Genomic DNA, 27,402 nt, shown 5'->3' with positions numbered 1-27,402 from the left:
ATGGCCTAGATGTAATAAATAATATCCAATGTAGCATCTAACATGGGGCAGGCGTAGGCTAAAAAGCTACTGAAGGTAGAAAAGGCTACAAAAATATATTGATTTTGTCACATTTACATTAAGCAGTAAATAGAAGGATGATATAGAAACCGCAAAACTCAGGAATTATAAAGTGGACATATGACAGGGGATCTTTGCTTTCCAGTGCTTACAACCTGGCACCATAGCCAGTAATCTAAAATGGTTATTATGTCTAAATCCTAGAGCGTCCCTTTAAGGTTTCAAACTCCTGTACAGTAAATGACATCCAGTCATACTTGCAAGAAAGAGTTGCACTTTGTGTTCTTTACAAAGAGGTGGGATTCGTCCACTAAAATAATATTAGAATAATTATGAACAGGTTCATTTTCAAGCTCTGTATAAAAAAGGGCACAGACTGCAGCAACGTTTCTGCCATTCTGAATGAAGAGAAAATAATTACACACGCCAGGAAAAAAAAATCATGGTCGTTCACGCATTTTAAAAACCAGGTTGGATGTTTCTTACATTAGGATCAGCCCCATCACATACATACTTCATGTACATTCAGTTTAAAAACATTACAACATAAAGGATATTTACAAAACAATAGGTGGAACCGCTTGAACCTTTGATAATAAGGTTGGAGTCATACCATCATATGACTCTTTTAGCATGCTCCTTTGGACCATTCAGAGGTTGTCCAGACCCTTATGCAGCCAAAATCTTGGTTATCTTCTTTATATTTTTAGTTGATGTTTCAAAATAAAGTTGTAGGATATCCAAATATTCTCTCAAGAAATGACTTTATTCATGAAAAATACTTTACCAGAAACAGCTGGTTTAAAGTGCAATGTGTAGGAGACTGATCAAATGAAGTAAAAAGTCTCTAAAAGTCTTTGATAGAAATGTCTTTGATAAAAAATAAAATAAAGGATATTTCATTATATTAAGTTCTAGCAAATTAAGTTGAGCTAGATCATTTAAAATCCTGAGACAGTTACTGATAAAAACGAAAGAATGTCGTTTTAGAATGGGATGCCAGCAGCCAATCAGAATATGAGAATTCCACATATGAACTAATAACATTAAAATCAATTAGATGGTAAGATTTAAAGTACAAATGCCACCACGGAGGGCCTTTGTAAAATGTAGAACGAATACTGAAATAAAAGATCTGTACTTAACCCATGACATGCCTTTCAAAATTATTGTCCTCAATTACCTTGTATAAAGTTGCTAAGTAGTGGTTTGTTTTTATTAGAAAAGACTGATTTACACCAGGATGATCCAAATCATGAGTTGCAGCTGCAATCACACCCAGTAGGACATCCCATGGAGTAAAAGACTTGGCAAGCTGGAAGAATCAGATATGCAATAAAAAATAAACATTGTTACAGATTATTACTTATGCCAATTTATGCACAGTCTACTTTTCAAATTGGCATTTTCCAACACACGAGTCTCTGTTACTACACCTCAAGCTAGCCTCTGAATGAGACACTTATTTGGATGGCAATACCCAAAAGAATGAACGCACTGTTGCACTGAATATTCAGTTGACATATTTCCACAATTATTTTATCAGAGGCTCCAGCTGGTTACAAAACAAGGCAGGAACTTAGTAATAGCATTTTCAACATTAAATTCATTTTGTGTATAGTGCTGAAATTCATCTTGAAAATTCCAGAGTTGACAAATCACATGGCATGGGAATGGGACATATTCCACTCAGTATCATCTCTCCTTATGTACAAGCACAGTAAAACCATATGTTCCAAAAGGCATGCACTCGTGGGCTGACAAAAGAACAGCTTTGGGGTAGTGCTTCAATCCAGCAGTTGTGAAAATAAAAATAAAATGGACTTCATTATAAAAATAAAATGTGATTGTAGTTTATCAACGTTTCAATTTTTCATTTACTACTTTAATCATTTTGTTGATAAACCAAACTTAAGTTTTATTTTTATCACTAAGTCCTGTAGTGTTATTCATTTTATATATATATCATATATCTTACCTTAGGTTCTTTTAAATAACAGTACATGGCCTGAGTCACATCAGCAGCGTGGACTGCATTGTGATATGGATTTTGACTATGATAATCTTCTTGAACCATAACTGGAAAACAGATACAGAAAAGGTATGTTTCTTAGAACATAAAATGCGCTACCACATGACTGCATTACATAAAAATACATAAATCCATATTATGGTGTGTCATTATTATTATTTATGCAGGTGTTAGTGTATATATCACTTTGTAACTTAAAGGTGCAGAGTTAGAATAACCAACGGAAGGATTTAGAGAAAGAAATCTTCCTTTTTAGTCACAAGCAGGAAAAAAGGGAAAAAAAGACCACCATTACCACCTTGTGATCTGCGCGAGCGCACACACACACTAAAACTAACTGTCTGATATCAAGTAAGTCCCCCTCATGCTGCCAAAGCTCAGCTCTGATGTATCAAGGAATGAACATCATGAAACCTCTGAACATGTCCTGTGGTATCTGGCACTAAGACACTAAGACATTAGCAGCAGATCCACCATGAATTGGATTTGTTGTTTCAGCACATCGCAAAGATGCTCAATGAACTGAGATCTGGGGAATTTGGAGGCCAATGCAACACTTTGAACTCTTTGTCTTGTTCCTCAACCCATTCCTAAACATTTTTTGTAGTGTGGCAAGATGCACTATCCTGCTGAAAGAGGCCACTACCATCAGGGAACAGGATTGCTATGAAGGGGTATACGTGGTCTACAACAATCTTTAGGTACGGGGTACGTGTCAAAGTTACATCCTCCAGGACCCAAGGTTTCCCAGCAGAACATTGCCCAGAGGATAACACTGCCTCCGCTGGCCTGCCTTCTTCCCATAGTGCAACCTACTGCCATCTCTTCCCCAAGTAAACGCACACGGCTATGTATGTATGTATCTTGCTGTATTTATACAATATTTTTTATTGTTTATTTTAAATATCTTTGATTAAATAGCTATTTTTAGCATTTTGAATACTCTGTATCTGCTGACTATTTTCTTTGCTGACTCCTGGGATCAGTCGAGTTCTGGGCATTGAGAGCGGAGGTGTATTTCTTGAGACATCAGAGCATGCGATTATAGTCAGAGCCTACTATACGTGGCTCTGCAGATTGTGAGTTGGCAATTGATATACTGTTTCAAACAATTTTCTACCATGCAGTATTATGCTATGTGCTACTATCTTTGATATTTAGGTGGTGTACATATGAACTGAAGAACCAGTCTGTATAAGTATTTTTATTGCCTTGATTCACTATTTGGAGCGCCCCCTATCTGTTGTTGTTCTATATTTTAATCTTGTGTTTTTTTAAGTGGTTTTTAAACACTGGGGAAGTCGCACCTATTAAGAGAGTAACTGAAATACCTCACCTCACTTGCACTTTGTGTGTTAAGGTTTCTTCTACACATGTATGTATGTATGTATGTATGTATCTATCTTGTTTGTGATCTTGAGTTTTTTCTTTGTTTTCTATTTTTGGAAATTAATAACACATGCAGAGCTCCTTAACCCTCTCCGAAGGTAGAAGAACCATAGCTGAGAAATTTTCACCAGTGAGAGGAGAATGTATGAGAAGGGGTCTACAAAGTTTTAAGGGAATTGCTCAACCCCTCCAGAGAGGAGACGCAATATCCCGCAAGCAATGGATTTATGTACACCATGGTTACATTAAGACAAAAATAAAATTTGCTTGTTGTCTGGTTAACACAGCATGAAGACAAAGTTTAAAAGGACACTGCAGGCACTATAACCATTTCATATCACTGAATTGGTTATAGTGCCTGAATTCCCTTGGCACTGTTCCTCCATTCATTAATTTTTGTGTAGTTTGAAATTGAATTAGGCTGCCTAGCTTCCCAAAGCCCCACCAACCGAGATTATACACTTCCTTGTAGCCATACCAATTCGTAGCTGAATGGGCTCTGTGATTGGCTGAGTGTCAGCTGACCACTTTCAGCCTATCACAGCCAGCCACTGCTGTTTAGGCTAATGCTTCCTCATTAGGAGCAGCATAGGCGTGATGAGCTGTGGGGAACTCTTGTATAGTATTAAAAATGGAGTAATACTGAATAGAGGGATTGATCAGGGTCTCCAGACACTGTAGCCATATGAATGAGATGTACACCTGGCAGGGGCAAAGCTAGGAATGACAGTGCAAGAATCAGAGAAGGGCCACCTTATGCTCTCACTGATACACATGCACTGACATGACACACACATATACACATACTCACGGATACTGACACACACACACACACAATTTTATTTGTGTTTTTTTAGCCATCTAAACACTATGTATATCAGCAGAGTAGGCACCTGCCGTCTGGGTTAGCAGGTACCTACTCTGTCTTAGTGGATATCCACCTTCCTGTGGGCACCCTAAGGTAGCCAACTTCCTCCTGGGCACCCTAAGGTAGCCAACTTCCTCCTAGGCCTCCTGTGACAGGCACAACACAGTAAAGTATGGTCGCACTTGCAGGGACACCTGCTTGCGTGCCAGATGTACATTTATATATGACATAAATCTGAATTTTATACGGAATTTACCTAGAAACCTCCGAAGCTTCACCATATCCAACTGGAAGTGATCTATTAGTCCATTTTGGCTCAAGAGATGAAACGTTAATGAGACAAGACTATTTCCTAAAAGAGCAAAATAAAACAAAAATCATTAACTATCTTAGATTGATCATTAAAAGAAATTTGTCAACAGCAGGATTAATCACTACAATTAGAAACGATTAGTATATTTTACTTCACAACAGCCAGTTTGGTGATTAACACCACCTATGTTTTGGACAAGCAGGTTAATTATTATATTCAACTTTCAGAATTATATATATATTTATTATATATAAAAAGGTGATCAGAATAATATTAGCAGCATCCAAAAACATTATATCGCTATGATTCTTTTATTTCTCCACGACTTACAATAAATATAATATTTATATATTATAAACCAGGTATAGGCAACCTTTGGCACTCCAGATGTTTTGGACTACACCTTCCATGATGCTTTGCCAGCATTATGGTGTAAGAACATTATGGGGGATGTAGTCCACAACATCTGGAGTGCCGAAGGTTGCCTATCCCTGTTATAAACCTATTAAAATATTCATGTACGATTGTTGTACATTGTTTGTATGGTACCATATTGCTACAGCAATAAACACTGATATAATAAACCACAATGCTGCTATAAATCTGTCAGGTTGTTTCTCTTTTTATGCCTGGAACCCTCTATATTATCTTATACAAACACAAGCTAATCACTAACAAAGAACATTATCCCAAATTTAGAATATGGTGTAACTCATTTTTGATTGGAGAAGTCCCTACATCAAGAATATTGTTAATTGTGGCAGCACTAACTTAATTTTAAAGTAATTTAAAGAATAGAATTATACATTCAGTTTATTGTTATAGAGGGATAACACCATCCTGCTGTGCGAGTTGTGCAAAAGGGCACAGGCAGCGGTTTGAAATTACACACACTTGTTAGGGTACTTATGCACTGACAACATTTTACTAACCGTTTGTTAATCTATCAAAAAGAAATATATCGAAATTCCAGTTTCCGACTTTTTCCAACATGCACTAAAAAAAAAAGAAAATATAAAATCTGATTAAATGGTGAAAGACAATAACACTGTGTGTTACACAAACTACTTACAGCCAGTTGATGAGGGGGAAAAAATGACGTATCAAAGAAAAATCACTGCTACTTAGAAATACATACACATATCTTAACATGGATCTGTTTTAAATTATTATATGGTTGTCACAACAAGACTTTGTATCACTTTAAGGAAATTATGGTATACTTTGCTAGCCACATTTCTCCAAATGTATAGATGAAAAGCTAATGAACTACACATTGATCTGATGTTCCTGGACTTTGCTGCAATGCCATTAGTAAGAGTAAAGACAATTAAATGACCACGCCAAAACATAAACCACTTCATATGGTATATGTAGGAACAATGGAGAAGTATATGGTGTAGTGCTTATGATATGGGATATGACTTGCAGGTAGGTGGGCCCTACACTAACAATTCACCTTGCTTCCTTGAGCTTCAGGCAAAGAAATCTCTAATGAGACAGGAGGTGGGTATTTTTCTAAACCCCTACATACTTATTAACCCTTAGGGGTTTAGAAAAATACCCCACTCTGTCTCATTAGAGATTTATTTGCCTGATGAAGAAGCAAGGTGAATTGTTAGTGTAGGACCCACCTAAGAGTTTGGCCATGACATGGCTGGTGGGCTTACATCTAATGGCCATTGGAGTTACTAAATAACCTCCATATATTTAAATATTTAAAATATAGGAAATGCAACAATCATAAACCAAAACATTTTTTTTTGTATTTTTTGTGTTTTTTAATCAAGTAGTTAGAATGGCAAAAAGACTGACAGCAGAGTATCAAGAGTTTTGATACTGTGTGTACTAATCCAGTCACGAGCAGCCACTACAAAAAGCATGTCAAACTCAAAGGCTAGCACGGGCCACATAAACAAGGTTTAAGTCTATGTGGGCCGCAAAAAAATAAATAAAAAAAAAAAAAAACATTTTCATAGAAACGTAGGTTTGTTTTGAAAAAGTAGAGTATATAAAAAAAAAAAACTAAAAAAAAAATGCATCCCCCTCTACTAAACCCCAGTCCCCCCTCTGTACCAAATCCCAGCACCCCCCCCTCTGTACCAAATCCCAGCACCCCCCCCCTGTACCAAATCCCAGCACCCCCCCCCTCTGTACCAAATCCCAGCACCACCCCCCCCTCTGAACCAAATCCCAGCACCCCCCCTCTGAACCAAATGCCAGCACCACCCCCCCCCCGAACCAAATCCCAGAACCCCCCCTGAACCAAATCCCAGAACCCCCCCTGAACCAAATCCCAGAACCCCCCCTGAACCAAATCCCAGAACCCCCCCTGAACCAAATCCCAGAACCCCCCCCCTCTGAACCAAATCCCAGCACCCCCCTCTGAACCAAATCCCAGCTCCCCCCTCTGAACCAAATCCCTGCACCCCCCTCTGAACCAAATCCCAGCTCCCCCCTCTGAACCAAATCCCAGCACCCCCCTCTATACTAAATCCCAGCACCCCCCTCTATACTAAATCCCAGCACCCCCCTCTATACTAAATCCCAGCACCCCCCTCTATACTAAATCCCAGCACCCCCCTCTTTATCTCCAGAGGGTCTTGCACCATGATCACTTCAGTAAGATGAAGTAGTTATGATGCTTAGAGTGACCCTTTAACATACAGCAGTGCCAATTGAACATTTGTCCAGATTCACGTCTATCACAAAAAAAGTAAGCCAACATAAACTGATTGTACAAACCTTAGCTTGTCCGTTATAACCATCATCTAAAATGTATAAGGAATTCTGTGCATTGACACCACGGAAGAAACGAGAGGATCTTAGGTACCGTTGGAAACTTAGCAACCTCCGAATGTTTCTTGCAGACAAAGATATCTCAATTTCTGAATGTGCTAGAGATAGAAATAGATGAATAATTATTATAGATTTTGTAATTTAACAAACAGCAAAGGTTACTCTAACGTAAATGTTATTGTATATACAATCTGTGACGATCAAAAAAAACAAGAATAAACTAAAGAGATCCCTTGTGCATGTACAGTATTTCTGTCAAACAGCGACACTTAGTGGTGATCCCTGCAACATGCACAAGAGCCTCAAAAATTTAAACCAAGGCAAATTCAGCAAGTGGTTATGAAAGCAGATGTTTATTGTACAGGTAAAATTAACATCCAACATCAATTCATTTTATATATGGACTAGAACCCTGTGGTTGAAGGAGTATACAAGAGTTCCAATTCAGTCTAATGGGGAGGAGGTTGAAAAAAATAAAAAAATAAAAATAGTTTTTTAAAAATCTTTTTTTTTTTTTTAATACATTTTCGTAAATTATACAGTACTCATAAAGATGTATTGTATATAAGAGCCAACATATTCCACATATATTGTTAATATAATTTTCTTAGGAATGAAATTTGTTAATAATGTGTTTGCTTCTTAATTATTTGTCTCACACATTACATACCACCAACTGATTGGCTGCTCAGATTTTCGTTTATATCCGGGTTATGTTTTACAACTGATGCAGCAAATCAAATTTGTTTGATATTAGGATTGTTTTATAAAAAGGTGAATCTTTAAAAGAGATAACTATTATGGTATCTAGAACGTATGTGGGTTTTTTTCGTTGAAAGAGCATACAATTTAATCTATACATTATTCTATCAGATGTACTATAATTTGGGAGAAAAACCTTTTCACAAATAGGCCTTCCTCCCACCTGTCAATCAATTTCTTGGTATAGAGTCAGTGCCAAAGAAATGATTGATAAGGGGGAACAGAAGAGTTCTCCCACAGGCAGTGCTTCTGCAACCACAGATGGTAACTCCCTAGCCAACACTGCCAGCACTGGTTTGAGGGTATAGTAACACTTGGCTTCGCTTGGCTTCATTGCCAGTATGACTGCATCTGAACAAACGTGTCTGCATCAAGGTCAAAGGTTGGTCCCCAGGCAAGATATATCCGTAAAGAGACCGGGTGGAGTGGACGTGAGTGTTCTAGAAGAGTAACACCTAGCAAGCTGAAGACATAGCACTGCTGGATCAGAAGTAAATATCTCTAATCATTACACTGAATACATCATGTATCAAGTATTCAATGCATTTAAACAAAAAACAGATTAACAAACACAAAAACATAAATAAAAGTCTCTTCTGCAAATCCAAACGAAGAGGAAAATAAACCTATTCAATCTTTTCCCATTTACTCACAGTGCAAAATACGAAAGTCAATGTATGGATGAGAGCCTCGACGTTCAGTTTCAAATCCAGCTCGACTTCTTACCCGGACATCTCCTAATAAAAGATAAACAGTAGTTGCAATGTTAGTGGAAGAACATGCCCACTGAGCAAGCCACCTCCACCCCACCAAACTGATTTGTCTTGAACAATTCAAGAACAGGACTGTCAAACATGCAGTTGCAGGCTCCCAAGTCATAGGAATTTAATTTTCCTGCCTAAGCAAACGAGGCCAAAGCATGTGCTAAGCATTCAGATGGAACCAAAAACGATATACTTTCACAGTATAATGATACAAGGCACCTTAATGGAATAGGTATATCAGGTTCATTCGTCCTGCATTAATGGTTATAGACAGGAGAGGTTGCACAAGGCTCAGCATCTCGAAATGATAGCTTTCAGCAATTTAGCTAAATTGATTTCACATCAGAAATAGTGTATGCGCCCCACTCACATTTACTTACTTGCACTCAGCTGTTTGAATATTACACAAGACCCTATCAAAATACCAAAATTCAGTATTAAACCAAAACTCAGCATTAATCATTTAACAGTAGAAAAATGTTATTAATAGCACCAACAGTGTCTTTCGCTTGGCAGTCTATAGAAACGCAAGCTATTTTAAAGTTTTGCACATATCACGTCAAAGGAGTGTCCCCAAACGTTTAACTATGTTAGGGACACGATTGTGAGCGTTTCTTTGGGAGCAGCAGAGGAGCCTCGTGGCTGGCAGAGAATTGTGGGAATGGTTACTAAAGCCTGTATGTGCAGCATTTCACTAAGAAATGTTGCACATAGGTTTAACTCTGTATCTCTGACATCACTGAAGCGTCTATAGCCAGCCCATCCCAAGAGATCCAGGCTTGCTGATATCAAGTTTGTGCATACCGGACAGCACACAGAGCATGCTGGCAACAGGCGTCCAATGGCTGTATGCCGCCGTTACGCAGAAGTCCTTCCCTTAGCCCATCCTCCAACAACATTCCTCCACTGGCAGCAAGGGGTGAGTGAAGTCAGCAGAATAGTAGGCGCAGGAGTGGAGCAGAAGTAAGTTTTGTCTTTTTTTTTTTTTCTCTTCTCATGGGGGGAGGGTTACTTTTACCAGCGTTTTCATAAAATGCTTGTTTTTGGATGGAGTAACCACTTAATTTAGATATAAGTGTTTCAATAGAACCTTGTGTAGCATCACCATAAAGGATTTCACAAACAAACTATAGTGGTTATGTTCTTTAAATGAATTTGCATGCACAATGTTAAAACAACTTCTGGGTAATATATAAACCGGCATTGAGTTTCTGGTAAGCTACAAATTGTGGCACAACTCATTTAAGTCAAGTTGACATAAAATGTGTAATACTCTTCAATTGCCAGTTTAATGAATAACCCAGTTTACTGTTGCCACTTTCAGAGCCATAAACCTGGCTGTTTCACAAAGTTATTAGCCATTCATGTCTTTGATATTATGTTAATGAGTCTTCTGATCTTTGTTATTTTGTAAGACTTACGTTACACTAACACTTGCTATTGTCAAAGGGCAAGAAAGGTTTAAAGGAAACACATTGCAGCCTAACATATGGCATGTACTTATTAATTGAATAAAATATCTGGTATTTCTTCTTTCATAGAATATTAGTGAAAAATTAAAGAAAAACTCTGGACACCATAACAACTTCATCAAAATTAAGTTGTTCTTGTGCCAGGAGATCCCTTACTTTTAAGGGTTAAACCGTTCAAAATTTTAACTCCTAAAGCCTTTACTTAACAAATTTCCATGATTGTAACACCTAATAAAGTCAGTGGGTGATTAAGGAAGGAGTACAGAGTAGAAGCTATGCAACAAAGTCATGCAGGACTAATCAAAATTAAATAACTTTCTTGTTATAACTTTTATCTCCTGCTCTGTTAATTGCCTAATAGACACTGATTACTAGAAGTAGAGGCACACTTGAAAAAGGCTCTACAGGCCGAAACGCTGGATGTTTCTGGTGCCTCACACAGTGTGTATATATAAGGAGATAAAACATTTATGAACAGTATTTCTTGCCTTTATTATTTTCAGCTGCTTTCCCATGGGTTGATTTTGAGGTTATACATGGTCATTATACTTTACATCTATTGTTTATATGTACTATATTCACCAGAACAACTACAGCTTAAAGTTTCAGAGAAAAGGCAGTGTTTCCATTTCTGCCTAGGGACACCTCTATTGGTAGAGGTGCAGCAGTGACATTAAGTGCCTCCACATGTTCTTAACACTATAGAGTCAGGAATACACGTTTGTTTTCCTGACCCTATAGTGTTCCCCCAATGAATTTATAATACAATGTATTTGTATCTAAGTGGATGGATTATATGTGTATTTATATGAAAATGTTTAATTTTTATTCCTATTTTGATATGAAATAAAACTTACTTTTTCTTTAGAATTATAGGTGTGCGGTTGGGGTTTGTGGGCAATTACCAAATAGAGCCTATAACAGCCTCCTGTGCTCTGTTACATGACCTAAGAACTTGTAAACACTGTGCGCTGTAAAATCTGATTAAAAATATATATTTTTTTTTATTTATTAATTTATTTATTTTATTATTTTTTTTTTTTTAAATGGAGGCTTTTTTTTTTTTTTTTTTTAATCATAGCCAGAGGAGATGTGGCTGAAAATACAAACAAACTATAGCAGTGAGACTTCAGGGATACAATCTTTACACCAAACTTAATTAATTAGGTGCTACAATTTCAAATACTGCTGGGGTAATGCAACCATATGAACAGAAACCATCAATACTAAAAAAAAAAAAAAGGCAGGGTAGAGGGAGACTCCTTTTTGTGCGTCATTACTTGTACATTTATTACCCTTCTTTTTTACTACTAAAAAGTTATTTCTGAATAATATGGGATATTCTCAGTTTAGGATTTGTAAAACTGATGTTTGAATGTAATCTTTTTTGTGAACTTCCAATTCGTGTGTTTGGAAACAAACACATAATATAGCAAAAGAGGAAAACAAACTAGGCTTTCTTAGCATCTTGAAATGTAAGTATAATAATAATACCCTTATTATATATATAATGAATGGTCCTACTATTATGCACAGTGCAGGATCAGATTCACTAACCTTGTAAGGATTAAAGCATAATCTTTTCAAATAGTTTTTTTGATTTTCAGTGCTTACTTGTGTGTAATGAAGCAATACCAAAAACACCATGTCGGTGTAATAAAACTAAAGGCACAAATTATGTCCATGAAAAACATACATATTTAGAAGGGAAAAAAAACAGCACTAAAATTCTCACCTAGGAAAAAGATGAGTCACTCATTAATTGTCAGGTTTATTCCTCCACATAGTACATTATAAATATTCAAATATTTCTCCTGCATAGATAAGAATGACCTGGTTATTCACTAAGCATGTTAAAGGAACACTATAGTGTCAGGAACACAAACATGTATTCCTGACGCTATAGTGCTAAACCCACCATTGGGTGGCTTCCCCCCACTTAGCCCCCTTAAAAGCAATTTTATTAAAGACACAGAGGCTCATATTATGCTGCACTCTTTCTTTAATTCCCTCAGCAGCAAAGCAAGAGAACATTAACATAGTTGAAAAAAAACAATGGAAAATTAAAAAATAACATCCTGTGGATAACAACACATCATCCAATGAAATACAGACACATTCCTATATAAGGCAGGACCTAAGATACTTGAGGCAGTTGAAGATGCATTGTATAGAAAACCTGCAACTGGACTCAGAGATTGGTATGCCTAATAGGCAATGCAAACACGGTGATTGCTACGGAATGCCAAAAATCCATCATTTTAAAAATTGAGCCTAAATTGATTAATTTGGCCATAAAAGAACCATGGGCCAAAGCCCAAGGATTCCTCTTCAGGGATTCCTTCGTAAAAGATCTGGGGACATACGTGCACACCTTTACTGCGCTGGATAAGGCGCAATAAAACATGCGCAAGGTCTTCCATCCCAAGGTTTTCGCTGGGGTTGGAAGAGCCAGGAGCCGTCTGTCCGGCCGTGGGCAGAGAGGTTCATCCCATACAAGCTGAGGTTCCTATCTAGGTAGATCATCCATGCCCGAGTACAAGCCCAAACAACTGTTCTTCCCGCATTGGAGCAGACCATGGTCCACCAGGTGACCACAGGGAATGCCTTCCAGATGCTGCCCTTACAGTAAGTTTGCTCAATCTCCATTCTTACCTATAGTCTGTGGAAGGGGATCAGGGGGGGGAGGGTGGAACGACCCACACGTTTTTCCCTATGGGCTCTAATAACTCAGGATACGTGGGTCCTTCAAGCTGGACGGGGATATGCTATAACGTTTGTGTCTCTGCCTCTCCAATTGTTCCCTCCCAAAGGGATTGTTGTTTTTTCCCTACAGGATGCCGACTTGGTCTCCCGGGAAATTCAGGAACTGGCACACAAATGCCATCCAAGAAATCCCGTTACCTACACCGGGATTAACAGCAATCTGTTCTTAGTCCCAATGAAAGGTGGTGGCGTGCGCACCGTCATTAACTTGAAACCTCTCAACGCGTATATCCGGTACCACCATTTAAAAATGGTGGGGATCCTCAGTCTTCGCGACCTTCAGCCGTCAGATTGGATGGCCAAATTGGACCTAAAGGATGCATACCTCACGGTGCTGATATCTGTAAGCAACCACAACTTCCTGCAATTCATTTGGGAAGGAAAGAAATGGAGATTCACATGCCTCACATTCGGACTCTCCTCAGCCCCAAAATTCTGAAGCTGGTGGTTGCCTTTTTTGAGGAGTCGAGGCGTACGTCTCATCATCTACATCGACGACATCCTGCTAATGTAGTCTTCCCAAAGCACACTGCATATACACCTGACCTGGAACATGCCCTCCTCCAAAATCTGGGGTTCCTAATCAACAAGGAGAAATCCATTCTCTCGCCCAAGTAACACATAGAATTTCTGAGGTTGCAGATAGATTCAACAACACAGACTCTTCAACTACCCATTTCCAAAGTAAAGTCTATCATAAAGGAAACATCTCGCTTGCTGCGCACCTCGCAGATCTCTCTCAAACAACTGGCTTGTATGGTCAGCCTTCTAGCGGCTTCTATCCAAGCAATTTTTCCAGGACTGCTCCAGTACAGGGCACTACAACGCCTTCAAGCAACCTACCTTCCGAACACGTGCCTCTTACGAAGACGCTGTTACCTTGGATATGGAGCCAAAAAGGAACTCAAATGGTGGCTTTGCCACATGTAGGCGTGGAACAGATGCGCCATCTTTGGCATGGCTCCAGATGTGATTGTAGAAGCCGACGCGAGTCTACATGGTTAGGATGCATGCTGCGGAGATATCTCCATGGGTGGAAGGTGGTCCGAGGAAGAGAAAAGCTACCACATCAATTGTCTGGAACTCCTGGCCGGCTCGTTTGTAGTCAGATGCTCTTCCCAAACAAGCTCTCAATGTTCTATACTATGTACATCAACCATTTAGGCCAGAGCTTGTCAAATTTGTTTGAAATCTAGGAGCCTCCCAGCTCCCCTGCACGCTCTTTGCAGTAAAGCCGGGGCCAGAGTGACATTATAATCCTGGCTCCCAAGCATCACAAAATCTACCGTTGTCAACCCCCACTTGGTCCGTTGGGTAAAATGGGTGATGGTATTAGCGGGTATTGATGTTTCCATGTTTTCCCTGCACTCTGTTCGGGGGGGGGGGCGGGTTTGGCCTCTAAAGCCTCATCTGTAAGTTGTAGATTTGAAGACATTCAGAAAGCAGCTGAATGGTCTTCAGAATCTACTTTCAGGAATTTCTATTTTAAACCCATCAGCCATTTTTCAGAACAAGTTATTGACCAGCTTTAAACACGTATAATATGAGCCCCCATGTCTTTAACCCCTTAAGGACCAAACTTCTGGAATAAAAGGGAATCATGACATGTCACACACGTCATGTGTCCTTAAGTGGTTAATAAAATACCCAGATTTTACCAATATCATGGCGTAAAGTCGTGATTTTATTAAAGACACGGAGGCAAGCATTATTCCCCACCGCCCTCCCATTGAACTCTCTCTACTGGGATACGGTAAGTGGATTGTTTATTTTCATGGCTATGTTGTGTTTCATTAAGGGGATTACATTTGACCCGTAGTGCATGGATTCTAATATTTATGTTGCTTACTAACCTAATTGATTACCGATTTTATATACTTACCTATTGGTTACTATAATTGTGGGTGATGACGATTGCGCATACTTGATACTCACAGTTATTACCATATTGTTTCTTTTCTTTTAGCCCAACTTGCTTCACGGACTACTTCCCTGAAAGTTCAAAACTGCGATGTATGGTTCGGCAGTTCACTGGAGTTTGTCCTGCTATTTGGATTATATTGTTTCACCAAGTTTGAATTTATTTAGCTTGGGTATCAACAGAAAGAGGAAGTGTAGATAGGTCCTGCCTTATATAGGATTGTGCCTGTATTTTATTTATGTGTTGTTATGCATATGATGTATGTACAGGATGGTATTTTGTAAATTTTTCATAGTTTTTCATAGCTTTGCTGTTGAGGGAATTAAAAAAAGAGTGCAGCATAATATGAGCCTCTGTGCCTTTAATAAAATCATGACATTACGTTGATATTAGTAAAATCACCTTATTTCCAGCGCCGCAAGGGTTCCATTGGAGCTGGCCCCTCCCCCTTGATGACATCAGGATTGCTGATTTTTAGCCAATCCAGTGCTTTCCAATGATTTTACTCACCAGAACAACTACATTAAGCTGTAGTTGTTCTGGTGACTATAGTGTCCCTTTAAGGAATTTGTCCATTCGCTTGCAGTAGGTGCCCATATTAAAAATCGGAGATCTGGGGGCCTGACCACTATGGCGGAGAGTCATTTTATGCTCGAGCACCCGAACAATCCTGCGGGTGCATACTGCAGCTTTTTACAGCGAGAAATGTGACATCCTCAAATATCCACTCGCTCCCTACAATCGAGGGTATGCAGTGGGGTGTTCTGCGATCCCAGCGAGACTCTTATACCGCGACTGAATTTGCGGCCTGGTGCTCATCTGGTAGGGGAGGCGGCCGCTCCCCCGACCCGGAGGTACCCTAAAGCTATTTGCAGAACAAGCATGCCAGTTACCCCCGCCCTCAGAACGGCGGGGGTTATCCTGGTCCACCAAAAGGAAGCTTTCCAAAAATGTTGGAACATGGGGTGAAAATACCAGAGCAAAGCAAGCAAGCGGTAGCTCACCAAAGATGGCGTACAGCATGCATCAAGGATTTCAAAGATGCTACACTCGAGGTCCTAAGGAAGCTGGACAAACACTTCAGGGCATTCTGGAGGAAACCGAAGCACAAGCTGCATCACACTGCCCCGCAACAGCAGATTGACCTCTCCAAACAACAACCCCCACTACACCACCAAAGAGCAATCTAGAGTCATGATTGTCGACCGGCAACCCCCACAACCCGAGCAGTGCTCCCGAAACAGTGAAGGCCACAGCAGCGAGCCGGTGAAGCCTCACAATTCAATACCGCACAATCCTGGGAACAGTGAAGGGCAGCCAAAGTGGGAAGGGTTGAGACAAATACTGAAAAAGGGCCGATTACGAGCCGGTGAAGCCTCACAATTCAATACCGCACAATCCTGGGAACAGTGAAGGGCAGCCAAAGTGGGAAGGGTTGAGACAAATACTGAAAAAGGGCCGATTACCTACACCTCTATATAAGAGGCCTGAAGAACCTCATAAGACTGGGGGACTGTGTCCTGCCCATAAGGGCATAGGTTGACCAAGGCAATACATACCTGGTGACATATACCCCTCACCTATTGCTTTTGCTATAATTTATGCAGCTCACTATCTCTCACTCTGATACGGTTATGCCCGTTTAACTTACGTTGTTGATATACTTCTGTTAATTACCTTTCTCCCTCTACCACTACGGGGGCCTCCTAGGGGACTCACTTCGATCGGTCAAGCATGCTAAAGCCTCTTATTTGATTATTTTAGTATTACTTACTCTAGTAAGTCCAATCTTCGTGCGCACAACCGGTCTACGACTTGTCTCAATGACTAACCTAACTCTCGCATTAGGTTCTACTCTTTTTCTATATAAAATGTGCTGATGCTTTAAAACACTTATTCTGCCGTGACAGGCTTTCTTGTTGCAATTTTCTCCATGTATATTGTGCAATTTTTGGCATTTCCGGATTCTGAAGATTCACAGAGTGCCGGTTTAAGAATTAAAAAAAAAATGAATACATACAGCTGAATACATACAGCAATTATTATTCACATGCTTTTTGCAGCACTAGCAGCCAGTGAGCAAATAGTTCAAAACCCTCAGCACAGCAAGGGTTATTTACGGTATGTAGCGGTTGGCCAGCACTTGCTCGCCAGCTGCCACATTTAAAAAAAAAAAAAGCGTTTTTAAAGAAATTAAATAGAAAGGCCTATGGGGTTTCAATAAGACCCCCATATTACTATAAGGTAAGTGGAGGCATATAACCTAAATGTTTAAAGCTAGTGACAGGGCACTGTTTAATTAGAGCACCCACTGCCTGTGGGTGGGGATGCACTAGGTCCTCCTGCAGAATATTATAATTATAGTCCCATTAATAGGAACATTAGGTATCCCCCTGTTATATTATAATAATAGCCCCCACCTACCCCTGTAGGTGAAGATGTCCCCCCTTTTTTCTTTCAAATAGTCCCAATTGCTGGACATGGGTGGGGATCAGGCAGGTGACACAAATAGGGTTTTTTTTTTTTTTTTTGTGTTTTTTTTTTTTTTTTTTTTAACTAATGAGGCTGCAAGTTAGTAACACATGCAAACCACCACGTAAATAACCAACTCGGCCGTTAATCCGGGCTTTGTTCTGAAACATTCGGGACCGGATTTTAGCCTTATGGCAGCATTCAGTCTGGTTTAAATCCGGACCTAATTAAGGTCAGTTTAGTGCCTGAATTGCAAAATCTGGGTATTTACCCCCTTTAGTACGGGGCCATTTGGACTTTAGTGACTAGCGCTGTGACACATTGTGGTCGTTTGGATTCATATAACTAGCTGTCAAAATAATCCACCCTGTTTGGAGTCTATCAAATTGTAAAATAATGATAGGGGAGATTATAACAAAGGTCACAAAATACATTAGGAATTAAGTGTACTGTCCAGGATCTGGTAATTTGGGGAATTGTTTATGCATTTTTCACTTGTCTTATTTGTTTGCATGTCCCCTTGACAGTGAAAGAAACACTGTCACAGCGGTTTTAAAAACCTACAAAGGCGGATTAATGGAAGCTTTCCTACACCTTGACATGATTGTCCCCAACTCTTCACGACTAAGTCGCCACACACCAACTAAAGAGTATGGCAGAATGTGTATGTATTAAAATATGTATGTTTCTGGCTAATTATTGCATGTGTTGAACATACTTGAACTAAGAGTTCAAATAACCATTTTTTTCAGTCCAAAAGAGCAGAAAGCTGGGAGATGCTAATCAAATTCTCCCAGGCTAGTGGCAGTGTGCAATGTGTAGCCTCTTTTGTAGAATCTGCACTGAGGGTTTAAAAGTGTAATGCCCCAAAAAAATTAAGATAAAAATAACTCCCTTCTCACGGGACAAAATTTTATTATAGCTTAGCCATATGAAAATAATATGTATTTGTTGGTATTCATGGCTGAAACTGATTTATCGAAAGAAAAATGTATTACTGACAGTGCAACTTAAAAATCACACGTTAAGAATTTTTTTTTTTTTAAAAGTCTCAGGGTCAGCTCTATGGTAAAAACCATGACATTGTAATAATGATAGGGACCACAAGTTTCCATTGAACATTTTAAAATAAAGTTTAAAATGTATTTTTATTCAATTCATTTTGTCAAATGAAAAAACACGCGTGGTAGCATCAACACAACTGACACCATTCAAAACTGATCAACTGGAGCACTAGGGTGTGCCTCGGGTTTCAGGGATGATAAATATCAAATGTCTATTTAGGATTTCTTCTGTGCCTTACATTTCGGGGATGGGGGAGTGGGGGATAGAAGAGGAACTAGAATTACCAACTGTTTCAACCTTAAATGCTTCATACTCAAACATGCAGGCTTGGTTATTGGTCAGAGGAAAGAAATGACATGTTTTTGAAAACATACATGCCATTTCTTATTTCTTTGTTATTTAAAAAACATTTTGGTGCACATAAAATTAAAACAAAGAAGGAGAGAGGAGGCCAAGACATGCAAAATGTTAGACTTTATTTATTGAAAATTATTTGAAAACAGAGCACACCTTGCCCTCGTAGGACTAGCACCATACAGTCTCACAGTATAAAAATTTAACATACACCATACTGTTGGGAAAATCACCTTCTTTTATGGGTTAAAACTTTAAAATGGGAACTGTCACTTCTCATGATATTTAATATCATGTATAGTTATCCCTTGTATATATAGTAAAACACCTATTTGTGAGGAATGCAAAAGAGAATTCCACATTGCTATGTTTACCTCGATATAAGAACACTGTGGGGGGCGGACACCTCAGAAAGGGTTACCCTAACCAAAACCAGTGCTTTATGAAAATGTTTTTTGGTTGAAGTAGCCCTTTAATATATATTGAAAGAAATTTGTGCATCACATTAAATACAGTACTTTCTAGAGAAGTGATGGTTTCCCCTTTAAAGGATAACAGATATCTCAACATATGACAATACGCCAGAATTAATCACAGAACATAAATCATTGATTTAGTAAATAAAAGCTTACCAGATATTTTGACCCTATTAATGGACTTTTTTCCCATTTTTAAAACTAAAGGTTATTTTAGAGTTTATTCTAGAATATAAAATAAATGTACTTCATAGGGTTTCTGGGCTTGTGTAATTTATTCTGGTATTATAAATTCATTCTTTTTATCAAAACATTCAGGCAACTTTAATCAAAAACAAAAAAGCACCTGTTTTCTAGTGAGAGAATAGGTTGTTTTCTTACCTAGCATACGAATATATAAAGCTGTTTGGTCAGAGCTGTCATATGAAATCGCTCCACGTCTCTGCAAGAAAAATAAGCAAAAATACAATTTGAAAGTAATTATCTGACTTCCCTAAAAAGAAGAACATTGTAACAAATGAGCACAAGATCATCGTCTTGAATACACTGCATCAATGTGCTTTGAATTGTAAACTAATCAGCAGGACTGTTGCGTCAATTGAGTGATAACTGTACACTGTATATTGCTGGGCCATGTTTTATACATAAAAACAAACGCATAAAATCACAAAAAAAAAAACCTTGGTACGCAAGAGGCTAAACAGTCCTGAAACATTATTTTAGGCAGCCAAACTATACAAAATTTAACGGATTACAATGTGAACATTATAGTGCCAACATGCTTCACTGCATTGTAAGGAGTAAACGTAGAATTGATCACAAATGTAGAATAAGACACATTTAAGCAAATGGGAGCAATGGGGGCAATGACCAAGCAGGGTTCTGCAGAAATGAATTTAGAAAGGCATAATATATCAAGAAAGATATATTTCCAGGTAATTTAACTATATCTATTTTATATAGGGTTAAGTCAATAGGAAGATAATTGTAGTATTAGGTGGAGAAATAACGTTTGACATGACATTAGGATACAATTGTGTAGAGTGAGTAATTACATAATCACTATGCATTGCTAAAGAAATGAGTTTACATATTTCTGAGCAAATAAATGGAAACTAGCAAAAAGTCCATTAAGTTAGTTAGCATATTCCATATAAAAAGGACAACCATACACAAGTCCTGTAGGAGAGCTGGAGGTGTAAGGATGAAAGACAAATGTTACAGAAGGAGTAGAGGGATTGAGAAGGGTTGTACTTACAAATCTGAGATGTATTACGGGGTACCATTATTGCAGGGCTCGACAAATCCCAGGCGCCAGGTCGCCATGAAGACTAGAAATTTTGCCCTGTTGCCTGGGATGTCAGCCCTTTAAAGCCGTCCGCCCGCGATATCACAGGAGCCTCACACCTGCGATAGCATTTATGCGTCACGCGAGGGAGAAGTAATCCAGCTCCTCTCTGCTCTGGTTAATTATGCCAGGAGCCGGAATATGACATCATTCCGGCCTCGGCATCACTACAGAGAGCGTGAGGGAGCATGAGGGAGCAGAGAGGATGTGCAGGTAGATTTCTGCTCCCTCTCGCGCAGGAAGACAGGAGTCCCCACTGGACCCCAGGAAAAGATCCACTCAGCTCTCCCAAAGGTAGGAAGGCTGAGTGGATTTAAATTAAAATAAAAATAATCTCAGTTTGTGTGTGAGAAAGTGTGTGTGCGAGAGAGAAAGTGTGTGTGCGCGAGAGAGAAAGTGTGTGTGCGTGTCTCCAATCGCATGAGAAAGTCGTTTTTACTCACCTTTTTTCCCATGCTGTGCTCATTTTGCCATGGCCGTGGCTGGTCAGTCATTATGATCTCAGCTAAGGGAGGATATTGCGCATGCCGAGCAAAATAATGTGCCAATCAGCATCTTCTCATAGAGATGCATTGAATCAATTCATCTCCATGAGGAACATTCAGCACCTCCATACAGAGCATGGAGACGTTAAACATAGGTGATCCCCATTTGTCTGATCTGGTCAATATTAGTAAATATGGACTCTGATCCGTATGGGGGGAGGGGGGTGGGGCAAGAGGGAGATATCAATGTTTTAGGTAGAGAGATATAGGTAGTTTTAGGTAGGGATTTGTAAAATTTCAGAGCTATTAATCCCTATCCAGCTGTGAAAATTCCAAGTTGGAAAACTGGAAGGCGCACCCTCCAGAGAACCCAACACACCAATACATGGGGGGGGTATCACTGTACTCAGGAGATGTTGCTGAACACATATTGGGGTGTTCTTTGGCAGCAACCCTTAAAGTTCTCTGTACATGTATTCTTAAATTGCGATGTTTGTAAAAAAAAAAATCACCAATAATTTTAAATTTTTTCATAGATTGGTGGTAAAAAGGTTGCATGAAAAGAGTCAAAATACCCAAGTGCAATGCCTTAGGTTGTCTTCTTTTAAAAAATATATACATGTGGAGGGTTATTCAGGGATTCCTGACAGATATCAGTGTTACAATGTAACTTGCGTTTAATTTTGAAAAAAAAAAATGGTTTGGAAATAGCAAAGTGCTATTTGTACTTATTGCCCTATAATTAGCACACAAAAAAGCTAAGAACATGTTAACATTGGGTATTTCTAAACTCAGGACAAAATGTAGAAACTATTTAGCATGGGTGTTTTTGGCGATTGTATATGCGCAACAGATTTTGGGGGTCAAAGTTAGAAAAAGTGTGTGTTTTTTCCATCGTATTTTATAAAAACTTTTATAGTAAATTAAAGGATATGATGAAAATAGTATCTTTGGAAAGACCATTTAATGGCGAGAAAAACGGTATATAAATATGTGTGGGTACAGTAAATGAGTAAGAGGAAAATTACAGCAGAAATGTAAAAACAGCCCTGGTCCTTAATGGTAAGAAAATTGAAAAACGATCTGGTCACTAAGGGGTTAAACAAACTGTGAAGATTAAAATTTCAAACTATGAGCCAGTTTCCTCAATTTCAACATAATGAGCCTTAAGATCTAACTTCCCAAAATATTTGCATCTACACAAACCCAGTGCTGAATTACAGTAATAACTGTTGGTTGTAACAATGTGACAAAGTTTTTATTTCAAATTAATGGTTTTCTTTGAAAAGTAGAGAGAAGTTAAATACTAAGAGGAACAATTCACACAGTATCTTGGTAAAGAAATGTTATTTCCCAGTCTGAACAGTAGGTGCTACAGTCATCGGTAATTTAAATAGAGAACAAAAGTCTTCAGCCTTGAGGCTCTGAGTTCAATCCAGTCTTAAAGGTGAAAAGTATGTGCCCCTGAGTTAATCTACTGATTAAACAAATGCCAGCTAAATTAAGACAGTAGACACTAAAGAAAAGAAAAAAAAGCATAGCAAGAGAAACAAAAATGCCCTGCGTTTAATTAAACACCCCACTCAAAGAATACAAAAATACAGAAAGAAAAGAAATAACATTTGCCTATACTATAGATCTTTTTAGATCATAAGTTATTTAAGGACGTTATGCTTTAGCGTTTAAGACTAGGCTTTCTTCTTCAAAGGCATTGGCATGATGACATTACATAAATAGACAGATCAGAGTAATGATACAGATAGTCAGTTAATCAGCTTGTGTTCTTAGGATGCAAGTTAGAGGCTTGTCAAAATTAGAACAGGTTTAGCCCTGGAACTTCTTACAAGCTTGACTAAGGGTGCATTGGTATACTCGGGAGGATGTAGTCATACAGAAAGTAGTTAGACATGTAAGCCATAAAGGGACACTCCAGGCTGGAATTAACCTATTACCTTTAATGCTTTATATCGATATTTTAAATACGCAAAAAAAAACAAATATTTTGAAATTATAAAAAAAATGCTATAAAAAGTTTTTTTTGTTTGATTGTTGTTTTTTTTCTACAATGTCACTCACATTTCATCAGCCTTGAACTTTGTCCACTCCATTAATTAGCTTGGCCAATCAGGAGTCTCATTTTGGTTAATGGTCTAAATCTGTAACAAGTGCTTAACCCATGCCTGTACGGTTTACAGGGTGTGGGGTGATTAGCATGAATGAAAAACTCTCTGTGCACACACACTGTTCTGCTTGGAGCAAGGCTCCCTGGTACTTGTAGTTCAGTAACTAACTTTCTATATAGAGAAAGCAGTTAGCTTAAAGGATCACTATAGGGTCAGGAACACAAACATATATTCCTGACCCTATAGTGTTAACACCACCATCTAGCCCCCCTGGGCCCCTCATGCCTCTAAAAATATAACAAAATCTTACTGTATTCAAGCCTGAAGCTGTAGATCTGCATGTTGTTTGCCTAAAAAAAAAACAAAAAAAACAAAAAAAACAAGCAGTCTGCTGACATCAGAAATGGTAGCCTGATCCAATCACAATGCTTCCCCATAGGATTGGCTGAGACTGACAAGGAGGCAGGTCAGGGGCAGAGCCAGCATGATTCAAACACAGCCCTGGCCAATCAGCATCTCCTCATAGAGATGAATTGAACCAATGTATCTCTATGAGGAAAGTTCAGTGTCTGCATGCAGAGGGAGGAGATACTGAATGTTTGGATGCATTTTAGGCAGCCATGACCCAGGAAGGATCTCTAACAGACATCCAAGGAGTGGCCAGTTGAGTTATCACTAGGCTGTAATGTAAACACTGCATTTTCTCTGAAAAGACAGTGTTTACAGCAAAAAGCCTGCATGGAATGATTCTACTCACCAGAACAAATGCAATAAGCTGAAGTTGTTCTGGTGACTATAGTGTCCCTTTAACTAAAATTCCCCAAAAAGCTTTGCAGTGTTTCTTGATGTTATTAGACACAGTTAGATAGAGAAGGAGATAGAAATGGAGTTATACGACATACAATATCCAACAAGAAGGAAGTATTCCAGAAGGGGGCGTTGGAACATAAGAGTGAGTGTTATCATTTTCTAGACACTTGGCAAAGTATATAAAATATGGACACTGTTACTCATTGGGTGCAAAGTGGACTTTTTATGCAAACGTCCACATCAGGATTACAACATTCCCAACTAATATACAATGGCTTATGTGTAGTGTGAAAAACAACTTGATCACAGTATACCACTAGTGGTGCTAAAGAAAAATAGCACTCAATGGATTAATCTATTTGTCCTATTTTGGGAGTAGCTCATATCTACACATCCAGAGACAGACAGACAGACAGACACACACACACACCATCCCCACACACCATCCCCCATTTATTTTATTTATTTTTTCCCCCAAGAAGAGTGCACTCGAAGAACTTTGTTAAAAATCAAAGATGTGCTTTATTGAGCAGTTACATTACAGGTGATACTCGAAAAATTAGAATATCATGCAAAAGTTTGTTTATTTCAGTAATGCAACGTAAAAGGGGAAACTAATATATGAGATAGACGCATTACATGCAAAGCAAGATAGTTCAAGCTGTGATTTGTCATAAATGCGATGATTATGGCTTACAGCTCATGAAAACCCCAAATCCACAATCTCAGTAAATTAGAATATTACATGCAACCAATAAAACAAGGAGTACCTCTCGGACCTCTGAAAAGTATTATAGGGATCGACCGATATTGATTTTTTAGAGCCGATACCGATACCGATATTCTGTGAACTTTTAGGCCGATAGCCGATATAATTTGCCGATATTCTGTACATTTACCATTTTGGAAAATAAAAACTATTTCTAAAGGTAAATGCACAAAATATACATGCCACGTGTAGTGGATGCAGTGTGTTTAGACAGGGGAGCTGTGTATGTTTGTGTAGTGTATGTAGTGTGTGTGTAGTGGATGCAGTGTGTGTTTGTGTAGTGGATGCAGTGTGTATTTGTGTAGTGGATACAGTGTGTATTTGTCTAGTGTGTGTAGTGGATGCAGTGTGTATTGTGTATTTGTCTAGTGTGTATATAATGAAAGCAGAGTGTTTGTGTAGTGTGTAGGTAGTGTGCGTAAAGTGAATGCAGTGTGTGTGTAAAGTGAATGCTGTATATACTAAATGCAAAGTGTGCGTGTTTGTGTAGTGTGTGTATATAAGGAATGCATAGTGTGTGTATTTGTGTAGTGTGTGTATAGTGAATGTAGTGTGTTTATATAATGCAGAGTGTGTGTGTTTGTATAGTGTATGTATATAATGCAGAGTGTGTGTGTAGTGTGCATTATATAAACACACTACACAAACACACACTGAATTATATAAACACACTACACAAACACACTGTGTATATAATGCAGTGTTTATATAATGCAGTGTTTGTATAGTGTGTGTGTGTATAATGCAGTGTGTTTGTATAATGTGTGTATATAATGCAGTGTGTTTGTAGTGTGTGTGTGTATATAATGCAGTGTGTGTTTATAATGCAGTGTGTTTGTATAGTGTGCGTGTATATAATGCAGCGTGTGTTTGTATAGTGTGTGTGTGTATAATGCAGTGTGTTTGTATAGTGTGTGCGTGTATATAATGCAGTGTGTTTGTATAGTGTGTGTGTGTGTTTCTAATGCAGTGTGTTTGTATAGTGTGTGTGTGTGTGTTTCTAATGCAGTGTGTTTGTGTAGTGTGCATTATACACACACACTATACAAACACACACTGCATTATTATACACACACACTATACAAACACACACTGCATTATTATATATACACACACACACTACATTATTATACACACACTATACAAACACACTGAATTATATACACAGTGTGTTTGTGTAGTGCATGTGTATAATAAGAGTGTATGTGTGAGGGGGCATTTTTTATTAAATATTTTTTTTTATTTTTATATTAATTTTTTTTATATATATATATATATATTTAATTATTATTATTAGGTTTTTGTTGTCCCCCTCCCTGCTTGTTGCCTTGCCAGGGAGGGGGGATATGTTAATCCCTGGTGGTCCAGTGGCATTGGCTTAGCTGTGGGAGGGGGGACAGCAAGCGTTTACTCACCTCCCAGCAGCTCCTCCAGCTCACCAGTGTAAATCTCGCGAGACCCGCGGCCGTCAGAGCTGGCCGCGAGTCTCGCAAGATTTACACTGGGGAGCTGGAGGAGCTGCTGGGAGGTGAGTAAACGCTTGCTGCCCGCCCCCCCAGGACCGCCGGGCTTGTAATGAGCCTGGCGGTCCTGGGAGGTATTATCGGCAATATCGGTATCCCTATTGGCCGATACCGATATTGCCGAAAATACCGAATATCGGCCGATTATATCGGTAAAACTGATAATCGGTCGATCCCTAAAGTATAAGCATGCATATGGACTCAGTACTTTGTTTGGTCCTCTTTTGCAGCAATTACTGCCTTAATGCAGTGTGCCATGGAAGCCATCAGCCTGTGGCACTGCTGAGGTGTTATGGGAGACCAGGATGCTTCAATAGCGGCCTTCAGCACTTCTGCATTGTTCGGTCTCATGTCTTTCATCTTTCTCTTGGCAATGCCCCATAGATTATCTATGGAGTTCAGGTCAGGTGAGTTTGCTGGCCAATCAAGCACAGTAATCCCACAGTCATTGAACCAGGCTTTGGTGCTTTTGGCAGTGTGGGCAGGTGCCAAGTCCTGCTGGACAATGAAGTCAGCATCCCCATAAAGCTAGTCTGCGGAAGGAAGCATGAAGTGCTCCAAAATCTCCTGGTAGATGGCTGTGTTGACCCTGGACTTAATGAAGCACAGTGGACCAACACCAGCAGACGACATGACTCCCCAAATCAACACAGACTGTGGAAACTTCACACTGGACTTCAAGCATCTTGCAGTGTGTGCCTCTCCATTCTTCCTTCAGACTCTGAGTCCTTGGTTTCCAAATGAGATGCAAAAGTTGCTCTCATCAGAAAAGAGGACTTTGGACCACTGAGCAACAGACCAGGTCTGTTTTTCTTTAGCCCAGGTAAGACG

At 39.0% G+C, this 27,402-nt stretch overlaps 1 protein-coding gene across 2 annotated transcripts in view; it reads right to left on the bottom strand.

Annotated features, from left to right (window-relative positions):
* The window catches only part of PDE7A (phosphodiesterase 7A), a 97,301-nt gene that overhangs the window by 7,128 nt on the left and 62,771 nt on the right, over positions 1 to 27,402 (bottom strand). For both annotated transcript variants that reach the window (XM_063451359.1, XM_063451360.1), the window contains exons 2-8: positions 19,895 to 19,955; positions 8,877 to 8,960; positions 7,408 to 7,559; positions 5,595 to 5,658; positions 4,606 to 4,701; positions 2,039 to 2,139; positions 1,244 to 1,375 (exon numbers count right to left, since the gene is read on the bottom strand). In XM_063451359.1, the coding sequence (XP_063307429.1) occupies positions 1,244 to 1,375; positions 2,039 to 2,139; positions 4,606 to 4,701; positions 5,595 to 5,658; positions 7,408 to 7,559; positions 8,877 to 8,960; positions 19,895 to 19,955 (690 nt within the window). The remainder of the gene's footprint in view (positions 1 to 1,243; positions 1,376 to 2,038; positions 2,140 to 4,605; positions 4,702 to 5,594; positions 5,659 to 7,407; positions 7,560 to 8,876; positions 8,961 to 19,894; positions 19,956 to 27,402) is intronic.

Source organism: Pelobates fuscus, chromosome 4, assembly GCF_036172605.1.
Source record: "Pelobates fuscus isolate aPelFus1 chromosome 4, aPelFus1.pri, whole genome shotgun sequence".
In the NCBI taxonomy this organism is placed as follows: Eukaryota; Metazoa; Chordata; class Amphibia; order Anura; family Pelobatidae; genus Pelobates; species Pelobates fuscus.
The sequence above is the reverse complement of the archived record's forward strand: the minus strand, read 5'-3'. Positions and strand labels throughout refer to the sequence as shown.